At 44.8% G+C, this 23,716-nt stretch overlaps 1 protein-coding gene across 5 annotated transcripts in view; it reads left to right on the forward strand.

The window, feature by feature from the left end:
- The window catches only part of SH3KBP1 (SH3 domain containing kinase binding protein 1), a 334,252-nt gene that overhangs the window by 252,537 nt on the left and 57,999 nt on the right, over window positions 1–23,716 (forward strand). For all 5 annotated transcript variants that reach the window (XM_040633668.1, XM_040633661.1, XM_040633671.1 and 2 more), the window contains one exon: window positions 15,955–16,062. In XM_040633668.1, the coding sequence (XP_040489602.1) occupies window positions 15,955–16,062 (108 nt within the window). The remainder of the gene's footprint in view (window positions 1–15,954; window positions 16,063–23,716) is intronic.

Here is a 23,716-nt window from a genome sequence, read left to right on the forward strand (position 1 = left end):
AAAAAAAAAAAAAGAAAAAATACGAAGTGAGAGTTTCACCTTTTCCTCAGGATATATCAAACCAGGGAGCCTTTAATATTTGGAGCTTGACCTGCCGTGAGGGCGGAGTTCGGACTGCACACTAGCTAACCAGCTTCCTTCATCTCTACCCTCCTCCTTTCTAGACAACTCTTGAGCATCTGACTTAATAGTGGGTCAATTAATGTGCGCGGCCACAGCTTCCCAGGGCAGAACCCTTCCGGGGTGGCTGGCAGCAGGAGCCCAGGGCCCCTCGTCGCCGTTCCCTTCCCGCCTGGCGGCCCTGGAAGTTAGGTGGGACCGCGGCTGTCCTGTGCAGATCGCTGAGAAGGAACAGGGAGGCCTAGAGCGCGGACGCGACTTTCCCAGGGTCTCCAAGCACGGCAGGGGCAGAACCAGGGCAGGGGTGTGCTGCCTGAGCTGCCTGTGGGGCTGTCGCACGCTCCTAGAAGGTGGGGCTCGGGCGCTCCCGGAGGTGACTTGTCTACTCCCAGAGTCATCCTCTGTTGCTGGATATCTAGGGCGAGTGCCTATCGCGTTTTCTTTCTACCTTAATGGCATTATCATTATTTAATTGGGAAAAGAGTATTACCATGCCATTACCCCATCTGCTTGCCTGTTGGTATCCACGGTTGTAGGGTCAGGGTCATCCATGACTTTCTGATTCCACTGTCACCTCCGCAGAAATGAAATGATAATCAGTGCAGAGGAAGTGATGAGCTCGGCTCAGGGCTAATGTTGGTTCTTTCCGTGCCTGAAGCCCTCTTCTCCCCCTTCCTTCCGCTGTCTTCTGTGCCGGCAGATTTTGCCTTCTTCTTTTCTTCCGGCTGGGTACCCTTAGTTTTCTGCTTGCTTTTAGCAGAAGGAAGGAAGGAAGGAAGGAAGGAAGGAAGGAAGGAAGGAAGGAAGGAAAGAGAGAGAGAGGGAGGGAGGGAGGGAGGGAGGGAGGGAGGGAGGGAAGGAAGGAAGGGAGGAAGAAAAGAAAGAAAGGAGGGAGGGAGGGAAGAAGGGGAGGAGGGAGGGAGAGAAAGGTGGGAGTCCTGAGCTCCTTCTTAAGTCATTCTGTGATTATGTTCTTTTGTTTGTTCTAATGTTTATTTTCCCTTCCTGCCTCCCTCCAATTAATTCATTAATTGAAACATTTATTCACGAGAGAAATGTTTTCACACTTCCTTGCTTCCCACCCCACAGGAAGTAAGGATGTTTCCTCAAAGAGAATTGGTTTTAGGAATCTCAAGAAAGGTTCTCAAGCTGGTATAAGAAAGCCCATCAGCTAAATAGATTGCTGGCCTTGACCCTTTCTCTCTGCACTGCTGAAGCTTTTAGCAGAGCTTAAATGCTAGGATTAAATGTGGTTTCAAGGGTGAGGAGTAAATTAGCAGGTGTCACCCTGAAAATGATGACACACTGACAGACCCATTAGAAGGACATGTTTTATGAGTGAATGAAGAAGTTAAGCATAGGTCTGGATCATCTGGGTTTACACACATGTGAAGAATGCCAGTGTTCAGCAAATGAGTCATTTATGTCATAGGGTGTGTTTTTTGTGGTATGGCCTGTATTGTTAGACTGCATATGTCCTTCCTGGAGACAGAAGTCACAATACATCTCCTCCTCAGAGCATTAGAAATCCCAAGGAATATGGTTTGCTCCTGTTTTGTCTTCCTCTTTAAAGTAACCAGGACACTGGGACCGTTGAGAAGAATCCTGATACCCTAAGTACATTTGATCAAAACTCTTCCTCACTGAGCTCATTTATTATCATAAACACGGTTTTAAATTATATGAGGTTGGTAAACATAGGACTTGAGGTGGTAGAAAATTTTTCGTTAGTTTACCAGTAGACAGTCAAAACAGTACCACCCCCAAATTTTGACGGCCATGATGGCAGATTTTTCATAGACAGATGACTTTGCTGTTGATAAGACTCTCCAGCTTTTTCCGCCTCCACAAATGATGTAAAACTGTTGAAAGGGACCCTGCATTTGTTCAGCCTAACGGGCATCTCCATCCAGAGTGCTGTGTTTTAGCGGCAGGACATTAGTAATCCGTGCAACACCATCTTGGGATACTTTTCTCCTGCAACACACAGAAAAACCTGCAGGTGTCTTAAGGAATTAGAGAAACTCTTACTGTTTTCTGTTTCCAACCTTTCTGTTTGTATTACTCAGAGAGGGCCACTGTGAGAATTAAATGAGATGTTGTGGCTCAAAGTGCTTTAGAAATATAAAAGTTGAGGGGCGCCTGGGTGGCTCAGTCGTTAAGCGTCTGCCTTTGGCTCAGGGCGTGATCCCAGCGTTCTGGGATTGAGCCCCACGTCAGGCTCCTCCGCTGGGAGCCTGCTTCTTCCTCTCCCATTCCCCCTGCTTGTGTTCCGCCTCTCACTGGCTGTCTCTCTGTCAAATAAATAAATAAAATCTTTTAAAAAAAAAAAAGAAAAAAGAAATATAAAAGTTGAATTCTCGTTACTGCTCTGAGAAGTTATTATGGGAAGAAGAAAAAACAAATGCCCAGTGACTGGAAGTTTTTACTTCACATATTGAACTGTCCTGAAATTCAGTTCAGCACTTTCCCTGAAATCCCCCTTTATTATTTATTTTTTGACTTTTCTTAGGATAAAAGTAATTTATTATAGTTATATAGCCTCTGTCTTATTAATCTCAAAGCTTCTCACATTCACATATGAATTTTATTAAAATATGCTTTTCTGAGATGGAAAGTGGCATGGAATGTACTTTTAAATAGCACTTTAAAACTATATAAATAATACTTATTCTTAGGGAAAAATGAGAAGACAACAGATAAATAGATAAATACTAAGAAAAGCCAAAATCACCTGTGACCTCACCACCTTCAGATTACCTCTCAGTATTTGAGCTGTATTCTTCCAAATGTTTAATACGCAGAGACACACACAATTTACAGTTCAAAATAAAAACAAGATCACATCACACGCACTATTTTGTAATTCTCTTTTTTCAAAATAGATCATGCCTGTCTTTGGCAGCATGGTTAAATGGTTCCTTAGAGTCCTATTGTACGAAATACTGCAGTTCTTTTATGTTTAGCTCGTTCCTAGGTTTTCCTTATTTTAGACCATGTTGCGTGCATCACCACTTGGTGAATTCTTGTGCATGTAATTAGTTCTGCCACTTTCTACTACTTGTATAACCTTGGGAAGATGGCTCAGTTTCTCTGTGCCTCAGTTTCCACATCTGTGAAATGGGGATGATGATAGTACCTACCTCTTGGCATTGCAAAGATTAAATGAGTCGAAGTAGGTAAAGCACTTAGCATGCCTCACTCAGAGTAAGTGCTGTAAAAATGTTAATAGTTGTTATTATTTCTTGATGATAAATAGCTAACTGTAATGCTGCCTCAGTTCCTTTTAAAAGTATTTGAGTGATGTTATGAAAGATAGTGCCAAATTAGCCTCCCCACAAGAGTGTGTGCAAATATGTTTTCCTATCCGTGTCATCCTTGGATATTATCATTCTTTCTAATCTCTGCTAATCTGATAGGTGTTTGCATTTTTTAAAATGATTACTCAAGTTGAAAATTTTATGTGTCATTTTCCATTTGATTTTTATAAAAATACCTTATATTCATGACATTAACCTGTCATCTTCCACATTACAAATGTTTTTTCTTAGTTTATGACTCAGAGAGATATTTAAGAAAAATATCATTAACAATAAATACCTTTTAGACTTAAATTTTATCCATTTTCTGGTTAACTAGATAATGCAGTACAATTTATCCTTTTAAGAATAGTTTTACTTAAGGCTTTTATATTTTAGTCCTAGTTGGAAAGGGTAGCTGGCTATTAAATGCATTCCTTTTCTGCCTTCCTCAGGGCTTTCAGAGGTTCTATTTAAAGCTTCTGTCCTTACAAGCATTTTTTTTACAGTGGCATTCAGAGAGCCCCTGAGGTTCTGCATGGATGTATATAAGGATCCTCATATTCTAGATCAGAGCTTGGCCAACTTTTTCTGTAAAGGGCCAGAGAGTAAATATTTTAGGCTTGATGGTCTTTGTTGCAACTATGCAAAAGCAGTCATAGAAGTAAATGAATGGGCATGGCTGAGTTCCAATAAAACTTTATTTATAGATACTTAAATTTGAATTTTGTGTGATTTTTCACATGCCTTGAAATATCCTTCTTTTGGTTTTTTTAAAACCACTTAAAAATGTATAAATTCTTCTCAGTGGGATGAACAGAAATACCTAGCAGGCCAGATTTGGTCCATGGGCTATGTTTGCTGGCCCCCGAGATAGAATGTCTAGAAACAGACCCAAAAAGTACAGCCAATTAATTTTCAACAAAGGTGTAGGGAGAATTTAAGAAAGAAAGGATAGTCTTTTCAGAAATGGTGTTAGCACAATTGGAAATCCATAAGCAAAACAAAAACAAAACTGCCCTACCCTAAACCTAATACATCATGTAAACATCAACTCCGGACGGACTGAGTAGATGGGCGTGTACCACAGATCCACTCCAATGTAACACAGGTCGACGTGAAAACAAAAACCACAAAACGTTATTTATGAAAACATAGGAGAAGGAGTTGTTAGACACGACACCAAAAGCACAGTCCATGAAAGAAAATACTGCTAAATTGAACTTTGGCAAAATCAAAAACTTTCGCTCTGCAAAGATACCGTTAAGAGAATGTTGGTTGACCTATTTTTCTTACAAGGCGATTTGAGCTTTGTTGAGTAAACAATTGCCTGATAAGTAATTGCATGAAGTTCAAGGACCTTGGTTTTGTTCTCAGTCTTCCTGGGAATATGCTTTGTCACACAAGACTGCAAATCTCCCTTATCAGAGCCCTTCCCCCCAAGGTGGCAAACAAATGTAGCCACATTCTACCAGTCAGGCCGAGGCTCAGCTGAGCTGCTGGAGGGCCTAGATTTGACCTGGGAATTGTATCTCTCACTCACTGCACATGGCCTATAAGCTACATTTGCTGAGTACAGAGAAAAAAGTCCTCCAAACAACATTTTATGCCAAGGAACAAGATTTCCTAATAGGAAAACTGAAATATAGATTTGTTTGGTGAAGAACGGAGATGAGAGGTAGGAGTTAAGGAATTTGCCAATAGTTGCTACAGCTGGCTTGGATGATCTTGACATTCATAATGATCATGGCTATGCCCTTTACCTCATATTCCTTCCTGGTCCTTACCTGTCAAATGAAGATACTCCCCCATCTTCATCCGTAACAGCTTTCTTTGTTACCTCTTAGAGGTGGTGCAGGAGCTAAGAAAATCCCTTGAAACATAATGAAAGATGCTTTATAAATGTCAGTGTCTTTGTCAATGAAGCAAAATGATTTTTTTTTATTATATCTACTACCCTTTTAGTAGAAGAAAAGCATGTGTCAGGATGCAGAATCGATACAGTTTTTTAAACATATATGCAAATGAAAACTCAGCTATAAGATGCACATCCTTGAGAGGTAAACTGTGTTATTAGCCATGTGCTTTGGATGAGCCGAAAGTATCATTAGAAACAGCTTTCAAAATTTAGCATTAAATGGGCGCCTGGGTGGCTCAGTCGGTTAAGTGTCTGACTCTTGGTTTCGGCTCAGGCCATGATCTCATGGGTCGTGGGATCAAGCCCTGCAGTGGGGTCCATGCTCATTAGGGAGTCTGCTTGAAGATTCTTTCCCTCTGCCCCTCCCTCCACTTGTGCATGCTCCCTCTTTCTCGTTCTCAAATAAATCTTTAAAAAAAAATTTAAACTGAGGGCCTCGGAGGGGAGGGGGGTGGGGGAATGGGATAGACCGGTGATGGGTAGTAAGGAGGGCACGTATTGCATGGTGCACTGGGTGTTATACGCAACTAATGAATCATCGAGCCTTACATCGGAAACCGGGGATGTACTGTATGGTGACGCTTCCTTAATGAGTTGCATTTTGTGTATGACTTGTTCACGTGCCTTCATGTGTTAATGTTAACGTCATGCTAAAAGCCCAATCGTAAGTACACAGGAAAGGTCCTCTCTGCAAATATCTTGTTTTCACATGATTACTGATTTTTGAAGTAGATTTATGGGGGTACAAGGTCTTCCATTCTGATATTAGAAAAAAGGCTAAAAGCATAAGTATTTCCTGAAACTTTAGATTACATAACATGCAAATAAAATAATGAAATCAGTAAGCTATTCTTGTATATTTGTTGTACACAAACTATATGGCCATGCCCCACAACTCCTGGAGATGCCCAGTGTGAATGGTGGCCCTGGAGTTGGACCAGTACGGAAGTATCTGTTGGGTGCCGTTCTCTGAAGAGGCTCCAGATAGAAGCATCTTTTTCTAAGAGGGAAACAGGCTGTGAGTAGCAAGGCCTTTGGGGCTTCTGCTCTGGCTTGTCTCCTATCAAAATCCCTCAGGCCTTCCTCATTCCAGCCAGCCTGCCTCTCATAGTGTCTGTGAAAGTTCTGTTCTCTTTCTGGGGACCGAGATTTGATTTCGGCTTTTCGTTCAGTTCTTAGTGACATCTGGACTCAAACGTTACTTCCGTGGCATTTCCTAACCCATGTGCTACGAGTGGGTTATGGGAGTCTCGGGTGTGATCCCCTCAGCTCTCCAGGTGGATGGAAAGGGCCTTAGGTAGCTGGAACCCCCCCCCCGGGTTGTTGGCCTTCAACAACATTTGGCTTCCAACAATATGTCATCAAATTATTATCATTTTACATGTGTGCTATTATCTGAAAAAAGTTGGGTGGCACTGACTTACTGCATGTATTTAAATTTATCATATAACGATGTTTAACACTGACTCTACTTTTCCTTAGGGAATATTCCACCTTCCCTGTTGGAGAAAGGTGCATATGACTAGCAGAGGAGACTCCAAGATAATTAAAAACTCTCGTATGTCTTTTCATTTTAGAAATTCTTTCTCTAGGACTTCTTTTGGGAATTAGACCTTGAAATAGCTCAGACTTTTAAAGATAGAGCTTCAAGTTCTATTAAATCTAGAAAAAAATAAATTCTAATTAAAGAAACAGTCTTTTTAAGCAAGCATAACTTCTGGTTGTAGCCACGATGGAGTCAAAGGTGTCAGGCTTACCCTCCTGCCACAGACACCTTTAAGATTGGACAAAATACGTGAAACCACTGTTTTTAGGCACTGGGTAATACATAGCTTGGTGATGTAATCCTTGAGAGAAGGATTCCACATCACCCCTGGCTTTTTCCTCGGGGGCACTTTCTAAATTGCGGCAGAGGGCAGTGGAGCCCCAACAGAAAGCAGAAGATTCATTGAATCTTCTGGAAAGGAAGGAAACAGAGATTGTAATTCAGGCCTGCCAAGGTGACTGGACTTTTCAGGGCAGTGAATTGCTGAGGAGCGAGCTGTACAAAGAAAGGGCCCCAGAAGCCTATATATAGGAGTCCCTCGAGTCTTTTGCCAAATACTAAAGCTGTGCATCAACAGGGCAAGACTCCACCAGGCCTGGAAGAAAATCAGCATAAGGACGTGGGTGGGCTGTGAGCTGAGGGAATATCCCAGAAGTCTCCAGGGATGGGAGATGTTAGAGTTCTGGCCAAGCAGGGTAGAAAAACGTTGCTGAACACCACTGGCATCTAACTGAGAACCCAGAAAAGGCAGTCTCAGGAACAGCACTACCCCAACCTACCCTAACAAAGCCTTAAGCCACGTGTTGACAGGTCAAGCTGATCCGCAAGTCACTTTCTTGCCATAGCAGAACTCAGCACTCTTACAAGGAAGACCTCAAAATCCAGTCTCAACAGTGCAGCTTGCACAGTTGTTGAGAACATACAATCACAAATTATGTATGAAGAAGCAGGAAAATGTGAGGTATGGTGTGGGTGGCTTCTAGAAGACATGGGAGCATTTCTGAATAGTTTTCAGGCATCCATACATGCTTCGATTCATATTGGCATGACCAAGGGGAGGCTCGATTACTGCTCTTTGTGTGTTCCTCATCCAGTTTTTCATTACCAGTCACATAATATGTAAAACAGAAGCGGAGGTTAGTGTCGCAAAGACTCTAAGTTATTGCCCAATAAAAAGTCAGGATTTTTTACAAGTTAGATAAACTCTTTGAGGTCATGAGTTTCCAGTATCACAAAACAGTGAATGACTCCCTAAGCCTTGATGATCCTAGGATGTTGACATTTGGAATGTGACATTTTTCTTCCTTTAATTTCTTTCATCAGTGTTTTTATAGTTTTCATGGTATAGGTCCTTCACCTCCTTGGTTAAGTTTATTCCTAAGTATTTTATTATTTTTGGTGTAACTGTGAATGGGATAGTTTTCTCAATGTCTTTCTGGTACTTCGTTGTTAGTTATAGAAATGCAACATATTTCCATATATTAATATTGTGTCCTGTGGCCTTACTGAATTCATTTATCAGTTTGAGTAGTTTTGGTGGAGTCTAGGCTTTTCCATATAGAGTATCATGCAAATAGTGGAAATTTGACTTCTTCCACACTGGTTTGAATGCCTCTTACTCCTTTTTGTTGTCTGATTGCTGTGGGTAGGACATCCAGTACTATGTTGAATAGAAGTGGGGAGAGTGGACATCCCTGTCTTGTTCCTGACTTAGGGGAAAGGCTCTCAGTTTTTCCCCATTAAGGATGATGTTAACTGTGGATTTTTCATATAAGGCCTTTATTATGTTAAGGTATGTTCCCTTCTAGACCTACTTTGTTGAGAGTTTTTATCACGAATGGATGTTGCACTTTGTCAAATGCTTTTTCTGCATCTGTTGAGATGATCATATGGTTTTTATAAACCTTTCTCTCGTTAATGTGATGTATCACATCAGGTTGTGAATATCAAACCACCCTGGCAATCCAGGAATAAATCCCACTTGATCGTGGTGACTGATTTTTTTAATGCACTGTTGGATTTGGTTTGCTGATATTTTGTTGAGGATTTTACGTTCATCAGGGATATTGGCCTGTAGTTCTCTTTTTTTGTAGTGTCTTTATCTGGTTTAGTGTCAGGGTAATGCTGGCCTCATAGAATGAATTTGGAAGCTTTCCTTCCTCTCCTATTTTTTGGAATAGTTTGAGAAGAATAGGTATTAACTCTGCTTTAAGTGTTTGGTAGAATTCCCATGTGAAACCATCTGGTCCTGACTTTTGTTTGTTGGGAATTTTTTGATTGCTGATTCAATTTCATTGCTGGTAATCAGTCTGTTCAAATTTTCTGTTTCTTCCTGATTCAGTTTTGGGAGGTTATATGTCTCTAGGAATTTGTCCATTTCCTCTAGGTTGTCCAATTTGTTGGCATATAATTTTTCATAATATTCTCTTATAATCTTTTGTATTTCTGTGGCGTCAGTTGTTATTTCTCTTCCTTCATTTCTGATTTTATTTATTTGAGTGCTCTCCCTTTTTTTCTTGATGAGTCTGGCTAAAGATTTATCCATTTTGTTTATCTTTTCAAAGAACCAGCTCCTGGTTTCATTGATCTGTTCTATTGGTTTTTTTAGTCTGGAATCTGACATTTCCATGAGTGAGTTCATCTCTGGGACTGTCTCCTTGGCTTCTCTCATGAACTGTGGTCTGCCAGGCATTTCTTCTGACACTGAGATAGACAGTAGTCTTCTTTTTCCCTCTTACCTCATAAACCATGATGTTGATGAGCTTGCTTTAATAACTGACTTACGGGGATGTTGGAAATTCTGAGCAGAAATCCCAGCCATGCAGAATAATTGCATCTCTTGGGGAGGTGTTAACAAGCGGAGGCAAAGCTGAGTGCTTCTGGGCTCTGGCTTCTACGGATCTTTCTCTCAAGAGCCCCCCTGAAGCTCTACGCAGAAGACGTTCATTAGTAAATATTAAACACTGCTTTCTCTATTGCTGGTGGGATGCCGAGGGTGTAAGACCCCCTCAGGACACTCTGAGGCTCACTTAACAGCCACACTGAAAGTGTGGAGCACTCACTTTCTCCTGCAGTGATATTTCAGTCATCAGAGAAGGCCATGAAAAATTTTTTTTCAGCTATGCTGGATAACTTCTGGGAAATTAGGAATGTCTGGGGACTGTGGGGATAGCCGACCACCAAGAAGTGACTGAGCAGAGTGCTTTTCTTTTTTACTTGGACTAGCAGGTAAATCCATTTTAATCTTTCCATTGCTTGGTTTGATATGTCCATTTGTAAACTATGCATTCCTTTCTGAACTCAAATATTTGGCGCACTTACAGTGTCTGAGAAAATGTGGCATACATTTTGGAGGTACTTTTTAAGTTGTTTCCACAATTATAAACAAATAATTAATGTGGTATAGACCAATAGATGAAGCTTTCTTTTTTTATTGTGACTTTTTAAAACAGTAATCTCCACACCCAACATGGGGCTCTGACTCACGACTCTGAGATCAAGAGTCACATGTTCTACCGAAGAAGTCAGCCAGGCCCCCTTAGATGAAGCTTTCTTGTGTAGCTAATCTATACCTGCCTCTTCCTCCTTCAACTTGACCTCACTTTTGATGTTTGAAAATTGAGAGAAGTAGATCAATAGTCTGGGGGAAGATTGGGCCATCCATCATTTCATCCATTCAACCAACATTTATTCAGAATTGATATCTGCCAGGCAATGTTCTAGGGATTTGGTGGCTGCAAAGGTGGTAACGATAAGATCCTTGTTTTCAAAAAAGCTTACCATTTTTGAGAATCTTGCTACTCAAAGTGTGGTCCATGGGACCAGCAGCACATGCATCACCCAGAAACCTGTTAGAAATGCTGAATCTCAGACCTGCCCTGGACCTCTTGCATCCAAATTGGCATTTTCACAAGATCCCCAAGTGGATTGTATGTGCATTAAAGTTTGAGAAGCACTTGTCCAAATCATTGATTGTCAACCCGCATATTGGAAGGACCTGGGGAACTCTAAAAAGTGCCAATTTCCTGGTCCCACCCTCAAAAAACTGTGCTTGAATCAGTGTGGGGTGTAGCCCAGGCATTGGGAATTTTTAAAATTCCCCCCGGTGATTCTAAATGTGCAGCCAGCTTTAAGAAACCCTAAACTCCTAGGTTGCGTCACATTCTCAACAAAAGGGAGCCCAGGAGGAGGTTGTGGCTCGTTCCTTTCACCAGTTTACAAGCCAGGTGGCAAGTTTGTCTTTCCTCAACATTTGTAGTGCCGAGACTAGAGGCAGACGCAACAGAGCTCACTGGTGACTTTCCGCCAACAAGTTGTCCATCAGAGAGTGGCCGTCAGCCTGCCCCTGCTGCGGTAGCCATGGGAAGTGCTGCAGTGCTTCAGCCACGTTCCTCAGGGCTCCTCCGGCAAGATTGATGGACAAAGGCAGGACACCGGGGTGTGGGCAAGGTCTCCCTCCTCAGACGCACCCTAGGGCCTTGATGTCCCTCTCCTCGGCCTTCTTCCCAGTCCGTGAGCTGCGGCCCCTGGCAATTTCACCCGAAGATGGTGGCAAATGCATGTGAGCTTAATTCAGAAGCTTTCCTGGCCACATTGTCCCCTCAGGGTCCCTGGGACGAGTCCATAGAATCGCAATAATGATGATAACCACCAGCGGTCGTGTTGCTCTTTACACCTCGCCAAGATTTTCCTGTGTGTCGAGAAACCGAGACCCAGAGTTTTTGTAACTAGTGGACCACTGCAGTCTCAGCCGGCCCCAGTCTGCCATCTTCCTCTCTCCCTGAGATATCTCCGATAACCCGACATAGCGCAGAACGTAGAGGTAGGGGTACAGCACAGCTAAGGCTCTGTTTATTCATTCCTTCAAAGGAAAAATATCATTTGTTTTTTATAAGGAAAAATACCATATTTTACTCAAATATCTGCCTGGTGATGAGGCACAGAGAAATCATTTTGAGAACTTGGTCATAGAAGAGTGAACATTCTCTGTCAGAAATATCGTTCTTTCCATACTCCAAACGTTTGGTAAAGTCCAGGTCTACTTTCCTCTGCTTTCGTGCCAGTAGAGCTTATTTCTAATTGTCATTGCTCTGGAAACTTTCATCTACATGCTGCTCTCTCACTTTTTCCCACTGCAAACGCCCGCCTCATTCAGAAGCCACCCCCTCTCCTGCCTGTACTGTCCTGTCTTCATCGTTACTGGAATCTCAGAATCCACTAGGGTGATCATCTGTGGTCCCAGCATGATTATTAATAGTGTCCCATGTTTGAAAAGAATTTAAATGGTCACCCTCACATCTTCCAGGATCTTGGCTGCACTGCCTCTCTCCTCACTTGTCAGCTGCAATGTCATTGTCCTGCTTTCACGCCCCTCCTGCCATCCTCCTTGGGGACATCCACTCCACCCTGATGACATTCTGGCCTCACAAATCACCGACCAACTGTCCCTCCATTCTGCTCCTGCCACTCACGGGTGCCATCTTGCCTCATACCTCACATCACTGTTCAGTAGATGTTGGTTGGGAGCTCCCTGGGCACCAGGCACTGCCTTCACCTTAAGTGCCAGTTCTTGAATGTTCTCTTCCATGACTCCAGCTTCCTACTCTCCCTCTTCCCTTCCTTCATGCTTGGTGAGCCCGCCTTTGACCTTTCTCGTTGCCTTGGTTCGCCCCTCATTCTCTCTTTTCAGGCTACCTGGTTTTTCTTGGTCCTACTTGTTTTTAAATCCAGCCTCGCACTCCTGCCGGTGTTTCTGCACCATATTGACTCACTGTCTGCCTCTCACGCTAGGCTCCGAACTCTGGAGCCCTGTAAGGACATTATGATTTTCTGTTTACCCCTGAATTCTTCTGCTATCCATGTTTTCAGTCTTCAGTAAATAAATTGAATTTGCTGTTCTTTTACACTTCCAGAAGCACAGCCCTCATATGAATAATTGTCTCTTCATCTCTGCCATCAGAAAGCTTGTTCTTTTGCCTGCTTTGTTGAAGAGGAGGTATTTCTGCTTCTCATTTTGCTGTCAGAATCGTTCTGTTTCCCTTAAGTTAGCTTCTGCTAGGGGGTAAGAAGCACCCTGGTTCTCTATCAGTCTCTGTCCTGCTCCAGGTACCTTGACCCTGGGCCGGTTTCTGTCCTGCAGCGGAGCTCCCCCTTTCACTTTCCTCCGTGTCCTACGACACACTGGCTGTTCTCTTTTTGGAATGTGCTTATCTCATCCACGAGTCTTGTATTTGTCCTCCTACCAATCAGAACAGTAACACAGATTGTGCTCTACCTTCATGCTTTCCCTCTCTTACCTTGAATTACACAATGATTAGTACTGTTAATGTTTTCCCTAAGAAGCCAAGTAGAGATGAGCCTTCCAAGCCATTCTCCACTGATGGGAAATACAATAAATATGTCATATGCACTGTTTTGCCCTGTAGGCATGTATGAGTTCTAAAGTTATTCTGGATATGCTTCTACTTATTAAAATTTTCTTCCTTGTTTTTCTCACGTGTGAAGGAAAAGGCCTCGTTACAATGATTCTTGGGTTACTGCTTGCAGAACTAAGGTGAGGCATGGATTTGCACCAGTCAGAAAGTTTGGAAGAAAGCTTTTGAAAAGAAATGTAGCACTAAACAATATTTGAGTGCCTTTTGTGGATGTAATTCTGTATCAGGTACTCTGAAATGAATGTGCAGGGAAGTCCAGTCCTCACATAAGCAAAACTTCTTCGCACATGAAAAGATTTAAGATTGTTTGAAAAGCTGTTAATGATTGTCTCCTCTTTGGTACCAGAGCTCTTGGTTGATACCTGTTATCCAAAAGGACCTTGGGGTCTTTCACCTGAATCTCTAAGCTCCCTGCAGTTAGGGATCATGTTCGTTGCAGGTTTAATGTTGGTGTCTACAGAAGGAACTTAAATGTACTTCGCATTTCATGGATGTTTGTTGAATTGAATATCGTGAAGTGCAAATTAACACAGTTGTGAGTGTTCAAGAAAAGAAAGCATTCATCATTATCACTTTCCTAAAGGTGAGTTTCAAGTTGGTTTTGAGGAGAAGAGGACTTGTCTGGAAAAGGAGCAGAAAAAAAGGTGCCAGCCATTTCCTCAAAAGCAGAGCCTTCTGGATTGAAAGATTTAATTTCTAAGGATTAAAAGTAAAGGAAGGTCACCCCCTACACCTTCGCAAGATTTTCCCGTATTGTTGATGATGAGATCTTCTCAGAGCTGGAAGAACCTCAGAAGCCATCATACTCTTCCACCACCATCCCCGTTCATGAATCCCTTCTGTGGGGACTGATGCTAGATTGTTTAAGGTGTGATGTGACATGAGTGGGACCAGAATACTTCCCTGGGCTTCTCTTTCATCATTGTCCAAGAAAGATAAGCATTCTCTCATGTTGTCTTTTGAAACTTGGTTGGTTCTGGGTAAATCTGAACTTGATGCTTCAAGTGTCTGTTTTTTGGTGTTGGTCAGGACTAGAATTTACCATCTGTGATTAAGGACCCATTTCTAAAACCCACATCCCCTTCTAAAGAGTCCATTTATCTTTGCAACCGATACCGCTGGGAAAGGGAGGGCGATGCTCATTTACTTCTCACTTGAGGTGGGCCCTCTCTTACGTAAAATCATCATGAGTTAAAGTAGACTGAGGCTACCTTGTCCTCACTGCAGGAGATCACGGAACTCAGGGTTAGAAAGAGTCCTCACTGATTCCACAAATATTTATTATATTGGGCATTGCGGTGGGCTGGGGGCATAATGGTGAAAAAACCAGAAATGCTCCTCCCCTTGCCAAGATGTATAGTCTAGCAAGGCCCCGGTGAGTCACATATGCTGTGGCCCTCCGGGCTCTACGGCGGGGCCCGAGGCCAGCTGTGCATGTGCAGCTTGAGGCCTCCTGGCCCCTTCCCCACCCCACCGGTGTTGTGGAGGACCGTGAGTGTCTGTGTGGGCCCCAGCATGGTAGCCTCACTTTGTGGGGCATGCCCTGCTTCAGACGTAACTTTAGAAGTCTTACGTGTCGCTACCGTTTTTGGAAAGCCTCCGCTCGTTTTCGGCTGTAGCAGGAATTGTTGACCACAGTCTGAGAATTGGGCTTTTCTCACGGATGTGTACTCAACAGCAGTGTGTGTACATCATTCGTACACGGGTCAAGAAGAAATGCCCAAGTGAGGAGGTTTGCGGTAGGCCAGTGAGTCTTGGATTAGGGTGGTAGAAGTGGAATTGGAGGCAGAGGACAGATGTGAGATATATTCTAAAACTAGAGCAAATTGACCTTCCAACCAATTGGATGTGGGGTAAAATAGAAATGTGGCATGAGATTGAAGGCCCAGGAGAACCATGAGGCTGTTAGGCTCGGGACGGAAGCTTGGCACAGGCCGAGCTCTCGTGCCCTCCCTGGCACCTGGCACAAAATAGGCGCTCAGTAAACATCTGACGAGTGAATGAACAGAATAGGGAGTATTTAAAGGGAAGCAGGTTGGATCTGGAAGAATGAATAGATTTATTCTTTCATTTAGTAAGCAAACATTGAGTTCTGTAAGGTGGGGGAAGGGCTTCTCACGATGCCAACCGTGCCGCATCACCACAGAGAGAAGGTGAGGAAGAGCCGTGCATTCACGAGCTTGCCAAAAGTATGAACCTTCTTGTGCTTCGCTGCCCGTCGCAAGGCCCTTTTGAATTTCCACAAGCTTTGTGACAGGCCAAAGAGAACATTTGTGCCTGTGATATTTCCTAAAGCACGTTTGCAGTTAATGAAATAATTTTATTTCAGCAAAATTAAGACGAAGAAAATACATATCCTCCCATCTTTAAAGAAAAGCAGATCGACTGAAGCAGCGCACCTGACGACAGCACTGGGTTCAGGCCGGCAGCCGCTCCTGTGCGCTTGCGCTCTTGCTCCCGTGCGCTTGCGCTCTTGCTCCCGTCTGACGGTGGGATTTGTGCTGACTTCGTCTCAGTAACCACTGCGGCGCTGATAGTGGCCTCAAGGAAAGGGCCTCCATTCTCTCTGAAGGGGGTGTGGGACCTCCCCGGAGGGTGATTGCCCCACTTCTCACTCTCTGCTCCTCCGTTTCCCAGGACTGCATCGACGTGGGCTGGTGGGAAGGAGAGCTTAACGGCAGACGAGGAGTGTTCCCTGATAACTTCGTGAAGCTACTTCCACCTGACTTTGAAAAGGAGGGCAATGTAAGTCTTCCTGGCCTTGAGGTCAGCACTCCACACGCTGTCAGAACGGTGGCTTCCATGCTGCGTGTCGGGACACCGGGCGAGGGGAGTTTGGTGGACCATTGAAGAGCACCGGCATTTTAGTTCAGTGGACCTGGCTTCTGAGCCCTCGGCCGTTCTGTAGGCTGCGTGTGAGTGTGAATGGGTTCATTACCTTCCCCCAGCCTCACTTTCCTCATCTGGCAGCTGGTCGTAGTGACCCTTGTTCGGTGGTGTTGCATGAACAAATAAGATAATGTGTGTAAAGCACTTGGTGCGGTGCCTGGAACATATAAGCCCCCAAATGACCAGAAGCCTCCGTTTGGTGAGCAGACTGCCTGCATCCTGTGCGGTGTGTCCTTGGGGGTGCTGAAGTGCCCAATACTGTCGAAGTGGCTGAAAAGCACATTGTGTAGCTGAGGACGCAGAACGAGGCCACTGATGTTCTTACACTGTGTGTGTACATATATGGACATGTATACACATGTTTGTCCATATATGTATTTGTAGGCACCTCTGATCTGCTTTCTCTTTGTGGGGACCCATTTTCCAGTGCTGTTGTTTCAATGAGCCAGTCCATCTTTGGCTCACTCCAGGTGTATTGTCTCTCTGATGAGGATGGAACAAGAAAGTTGAAAAGTTGGAAGCACTTTTCTTTATAACAGGGCAGGAGTTTGGTCTTTTCCATTCTGCTCTGCACCTCAGGGCTCTTTGCTCAGGCTTTCACTTGACTTCTGCCTGCCTTTCTGGACTGGTTCCTGTTTATGCCTGTTGGGGCACTGCTACTAGACCATGAACCTGACCTTGACCCATGACCATTCCTATGGAGCTGATGTTTGTGAAGGATAGCTACCCATTGGTGGCTTGGTTGCCAAGGATACTAAACAGCATTGACGGTGTATGTAGTGTCTAGGTGAATGAACATGATGGTTCAAGAAGCTGCAAGATGTCGGTATCCACCAAGATCATGTCCTGTAGATCTTTAGATTGGTTTGAAGCCGAGGGCCAACACCCTTAGGATTTTGGATAGCTTGCTTTCCTATATTGTTTAGCTGAAGAATGTTCTGTTCCACACATGTTATTCTCTCTCGGAACTGAGTTTGGGGTTCATAGAATCTGGATTCTGCTTCCTGCTGTTTTCTATATCCCTGACACTTAGTGCTGGTTCATGGGCCACACTTGATCAGCATTACCTGGAGCTTGTAAGAAATACTCAGGCCCTACCCTAGACCTGGGGCATCAGAACCTGCATTTTAACAAGATCCTCCGGCAAACCGTTTACACATTATAGTTTACGAAGTGCTGGTATAGAAGCAGGTATCTGTTTAAGTGATGACAGCTCCACCTTCCAGTTCCTGACCATATTTTAGGAGGGGAATAAATTCTCAGAACAGAGAAGAGCTCACTATTCAAGAAAAAATTTCTAGCAAGCAAAATCACTTGAGCCATTTTTATTGCATGATTGAGGTGTGGTGGGTTATCAGTTGACAGCACCCACCCCTGAAAAAAACAGATGCTAACATTTTAGTACTGACTGGATAGTAAATGTTTTGAAACAAGAGGACACAGGAGTGAGGTGTGGCAGCCGTTTCTAGAGCACAGTGCTCGTGACTCCAGGCTACAGCATCGGCTAGACCTGGGCTTGAATCATGGCCCCGTCACTCACTTGTTCTGTTCAAGGTCACCTCACTGGATGTGTCTGAGCCTCAGTATTTTCACTTATAAAACTGCGAGAAGAATCACACCTACCTTGTTGAACTGTTGAGAAGATAGGAATTCTTTAGCACGGCACCTGGTGCTTTAACTTTACCCGTCTCTGTAATTACTGTTTGCACGAGTGTGGGAAGGCTGCAGCTGAAACCGGGCAGTAATGACAGAAATATGACTCTGGCTCAGCTTGCTTCAGCCGGTCAAATCAACAGTTTCTTGATGTCTTTATGAGCTTCCCTGGGAATCTAAATGCATCAGAGAACTTTGATGATAGCCTTTAAAAAGAAATCTAGTACTTTAGAAAATGTATTTGTAGAGATAAGCGGGCACAGAATGGCATAATCTTCATGTTGTTTCTCATATTTTTTTCAGGACCTGCTACCTGGCAGTTATGTTTTACATTTATTTACTTATGCACTGTGTGTTTATTGGGTCCCTTCTCTTGGGCTAGCCACCGTGCTGGTTGATGAGAAGGGAAGAGTACACGCAGTTGCTGCCCTTGTGGGCTTAGAGTTGGGCAGCGGGTCTGATGTTAGGGCCATAGAGACCTGCTGGACCTTTCCAAAAGGACATTGAGGATGGGACTCTTCCAAGGAGTGGAGGGGAGAGGGTCGTCCAGACTGCCTGTTTGATCCTTCTCACTGATCTTTGCAAGCCTGGTAGAAGGTGTTCACGTCCTGAAGCATTTGAATGCCAAGACCTTCCTGGTGCTTCCTCTCCCTGTGGCCAAAGAATCTTAGCGAGCATGCTGTCCTGGGGGACATTTGCCACCTTCCTGGTTCTAAGTGAGGTGGTATGATTTTGAAGGCTAAGGTAAAATCTGGATAATTCTTTTAACAAATGGGCAGTCTATGGTTGCCTACACTGTGGCACCTTGCTTTCTAGTTCCCAGTCATATTTTAGTGAGGCAATAAATGCACCAGGTGAGAGAGATTCCATGGCATACCCTTCTAGAAGTTCTGCTCTGTGACATAAAGTTTTAAGGGGAGACTTCCACCGGGAGGGTGAAGTTGTCAGTGAGGAGCGGACTCAGCTTGCTCGTCGAGGCATGCACGCTCTTTGGGGCCCCATGGCATCTCTCCAACCTCAGACGAGCAGCCACCATCTCTTTGATAGGTCTTTTTTTTTTTTAAAGATTTTTTTCTTATTCCTATTTTTTTTTTAGATTTTATTTATTTATTTGACAGAGATAGAGACAGCCAGCGAGAGAGGGAACACAAGCAGGGGGAGTGGGAGAGGAAGAAGCAGGCTCATAGTAGAGGAGCCTGATGTGGGGCTTGATCCCATAACGCCGGGATCACGCCCTGAGCCGAAGGCAGACGCTTAACCGCTGTGCCACCCAGGTGCCCCTCTTTGATAGGTCTTTTAACCTTGTCTCTAAGAAGAAGAAAAACTGGCTGAGGGAAACAATAGTCAAACCCGTCAGGCAAAGTCATACCTACAGCTGAGAAGTGATTGTATAATGTGACATTTCGCTTTTAGAAAATTTAAAGTATTCCATTCTTTTCATCCCCTCTGGCCCATAAAACCAGCCACCCAGCTTTGCATTGGCTGCCACACCAGCCTTTATCGCTGCACGCAGGGTACTGGTGAGCTGGTGACAGCGTGACGGGAGCTGGGGCTGTTGTTTGCTGAGTTGGCTGTGTAAAGATGATTAGAATCATTAACACAAATGCACTGTGTGAATGACAGAATCTGAAACATTATTCTGCCACCAGTTTCAGCACATGTCATCTTGTCTTGCCAGTGGCTGGGGCTGCAGCCATTCACCCGGAAAAGAGGACGGTGTGGGACGATTAGGGCAGACAGCAGCAAGCAGCATCTCTTCAGCAGCAGACCTCTTGAATCAGTAGGCATCACCAAGGCATTCTGACGAGGCCGGCTCTTTTCTGCTGCGGCTCGGTACGGACTCAGGTGGTTACCACAGAGCCTTTTGGAATTTTCTGGAGGGCTTTCTTTCAGAGAGTCCTTGGCAGATTCTCTCTTACGAGGTGACAAACGCTTTGGGGCTTTCTCTCAAGATGTTCCCTGAGGGGAGAGCACCCGTTGATCTCTTGGGGCATGTTTTAGAACAATTACGTAAGCTATTTATGAGAGAACCTAGATTCAATGGCTGTCTGTTTATTTTGAGACTTGACAGTAAAATTGAATATCAAAATGGAAAGATTAAATATTCTGAGAGCTCTAATGAAGCAATGCACATGCTCTGTCATCCTTATTGAAGGAAAACGGGGAACTTGAACTCTCAAGAACAGAAAACTTCTCACTGTCATTGAAAAAAAAAATAGAATAGATACTCTGAACGACAGTGTTCTCAAAGGATCATTTTTTAGAAAAAGTCTCAGGCTCTAGAGCCTTGAAGAGAAGCTGTTCAAATCACCTGAAGAAGAGGTGGTTGTTTTAGTATCCATCGACATGGAGGACTCTTCTAAGAGTCTGTATACCGTGTCAAGAACCAGGGTGTTGCAAAGGTTCCCGTAGCGAATGTTCTGCCATGGACGATCTGCCTCTCAGAGACACAGAAACCTTCCCTCAAAGATTTCTAAAGATGCCTGTGGCTGCGATGCAGGCTCACCTTTGCCAACTCACAGAGACTTACCCAGCGAGCAGACTGCCAGCTTACTAATTGCAACAAGAACTGAAATGTCAGCCAGTCTGGAACACGTGGGTCTGCCCGCCCAGGGCGTTTGCTCCCTGTGGGCTGGGTTTTTTAGAAGCCAGATTCTACAGGAAAGTACATGTATTTGGTGCTTTCTTCAGGAGCTAGTGGTTCTCACCAAGGGCCTTGCAGGTCTAGCTGGAGGCCCCCTCGTGCACCAGTGGGAAGGGTGCCCCGGGGGGAGCTGTGTGTTGAACTCAGCTAATCCCAGAGGCCGCTCTGAGTGCACCGCACCTTCGGCCTCAGCAACTCTCCACCGCTCTCGGTGTTCACAGCTGACTGGACCCTTCGTGTTCCTTGTCGATCTCCAGACACACTGTGGTACAGTCAAGTACGTTTCCCACTTTCTCAATTATGGTTGAGTGCCAACCTTAAGATCACTGAGCAGTTTTGTAGGGTCCAAACTTTTACAGGAAAGGAAGACTCGCTTGATTCCCACAACGGCTAGTTGGGTGGAGGGGGATTTTGCCGGTGTAACTGTGACTACAATCTCTTTACCATGTTCCTAGGAGGCCCCTTACCTTAGCCCCCATCGTCTGACAACCCAGTTGATAAAACAGACTCAACCCAACTTTTCTTTGTTCCTAGTCATGTCCTTGAGCCTTTTGAGGACCAATACTTCTAGTTTCTAAAGATGTCTAGTGAATTATTTCCCCAAATAGTCTTCCAAAAAGAAGCAAACGTGCTTCTAATAGGCAGCATTGTGAGAAAAAAATTCACATGTCGTTTTCTGGGTAATTTCACATGCAGAGATGGGGACCGTCAAGGCACTAATGTCACCCAAGCATGACCTAATGACAGAGCCCTAACTGAGCTTCCCTGAAGTAGCCTGGATGGCGCTCCTTCTCCCTTCTCTGCTGGTACTGAGAGCCTGTACTCTCTCAGTTGAGCACCTTATTCAGTTGGACCCTTGCCTGAAGTGCTTCTCTGTCATCGTTCCATCCCAACTGTCATCTTTTTTGAAAGCAGAGCCCATGTCCCAAGCTTCTCCTTCATGGGGCCCAAAAGTGTGTGTCTTAGTTCAGGCTGCTGTAACAGAATACCATCGACTGGGTGGTTTATAAACACCAGGACTTCATTTCTCACAGTCCGCATACTGGGAAGTCCAAGATCAAGTTGCCAGCAGATGTGGCATCTAGTGAAGGTCCACTTCTTGTTTCGTAGATGGCTGTCTTCTCGCTGTGCCCTCACACGGCAGAAGAGGTAGGGGAGCTCTCTGGGGTCTCTTCTATAAGGGCACTAATTCCATCTATGGGGTGCCACTCTCATGCCTCAATCACCCCCCCCAAAGGCAACACCTCAACATACCCCCACATTGGGGATTAGATTTCACCATAGGAGTTTCGGGTCCATTCAGTGGACAAACATTCAGCCCATAGCAGCATGCTTGATACAGGGTTGTCTCTCAGGAATCACTTGTCCTTTGGTCTTTTGGTGACCAGGTGTACCTTCCCTTCCTTCAGTCCTTCCCCTCCTACTCACTGCTCTCTCCTGCACTAGTATGAAAGAGGAAGAGGGGGGCAGGGAGAAGTCAGGTCCCTTGTCATACTCCTTCTCCCAGACATGGGGGAGCTCGGGTCTTTCAATCTGGATGTGAGGTCTGGGCATGGAGTTGAGGCATCACTTTTACAGTGGGCAGAGGGAGCAGAGGCATGAGCCAAGGGGGTAAAGCATGAGAGCATCTTGGGGAGAAGCCAAATACCAAAGCCTGCATGATTCCCCAATAGGCTAGCAGTCTGGATGGGTCCAGCCAAGAGGGAGACCAGGAATACAGGCCACCAGGAAAACTCAAGAGAGACCGTGCTGAGAGCAGGTATTTGAGGTGGCCCCCAGGGACCTCCTGTGCTAGGGACTTTGTAAGGTACAGAGGGGCTCTTACAGGTGCTATGATCACCCCAAGTGTAGCCCCAGCTGTACTCTTCGGAGGTGTCACCAGTCTACCAGGAACAGGAAAGAAAAGGGCAGAGTGGAGGCCTTTGTGTGTTTCTAGAGCCATGAAGGGTGCCCTGGTCAGAAACTGTCCATTTTTGTCCCCTCCCCAGCCTCACACAGACACCTCTAAAGAACTTAGCTGGATGCCTGGAGGAGGGCTTCCCAAGGCTCAAAATCAAGCTAAGACTTGCTTCCAGAACCTTACCATATTCCTCTAACAAAGTGCCCCCTCAAGGGTACCCAGCCATCAGGAGTACACTCCTCTGGTTATTCTCAACAAACCACATGTGTGGGGCCAGAGCTCTGAAGGCAAGAGGCCAAGTGGCAAATCAAAATTCCTGCCAGGGAGGCCCGTTGAGCCAGCTGATGAGCTCTTTGCCTGGGACTGGCCGGGCTTGCCAAACAAAGGGCAGAGTCAGCTCTGAAATCAGCCTTCCTGCTGTCTTCACTCCAGAACATTCAGATCTATTTCCTTCCTGGTAATAATGGTAAGAAATCAGATCTAGTTAATGTATCCTTTGAAGGATGGCGTTTGCTTCTGTGTCCAAGCCAACGACTCGACACGGGCAGACGCACACGCAGGCGCACGCAGGCCTGTACACCCTGCATATGGGAAGACTGTGGAACACATTCTGCTCTCCTAGAAATCAGAAAATGTTGGCTCATTGATTTTGTTAGGAACATGTTCATGTTGGCTCTTAATGAATTGCCACAGTCTGGACATTGAGGGATGTGAGTTCTGGGCCCTCTTTGGCCACCACCCAGCGGTTGACACAGTCCCTCTGGGCCTCAGTCTCCTCCAGTGTAGAGGGGACCTTGTGATCACTCATAGCTCTGACATCCTGTGTTTCTAGCCTCGATCTGCAAATCGAGCAGGCTGAAGCCATCTGATTTTGGATCTGGAGTGTTATATTTCCACTATGGAGGGAGGGATAAAGAGAAGAAATAGAACGAGTGCCTCTAAAAATTCATGACTTAAAATACTCGCCTGAGTTGAAAGGGTGTTTCTGACTGCACACCTGTGGCGCCAGTTAATGCTGGTCAACTCGGCAGAGAAGGCATTGGGCTGCTGCTTAACCTGGAGGTCCCCTCTGTGCTGTTTCCTTCATCCGGCCACAATCGGACATTTTGGGGAAAACCAACTAAGTGACATGCTTACGTCTTTTGATTTCAGAATTATGAGTGCCTGTGCTGAAGTTTTTCCTGTCACGTTTTGCTACAGATTTTCCCAGCCTGCCTTCTCAGTTCTTACTGCCCCATCTTCCTGTTGCACTTAAAGAGGAAAATCCCTGTAGGCTCCTGTGCAATCTTCCATTAATCACTTGGGGGGGGGGG

This window comes from Ursus maritimus (assembly GCF_017311325.1).
Source record: "Ursus maritimus isolate PB19 chromosome X unlocalized genomic scaffold, ASM1731132v1 scaffold_X1, whole genome shotgun sequence".
In the NCBI taxonomy this organism is placed as follows: domain Eukaryota; kingdom Metazoa; phylum Chordata; class Mammalia; order Carnivora; family Ursidae; genus Ursus; species Ursus maritimus.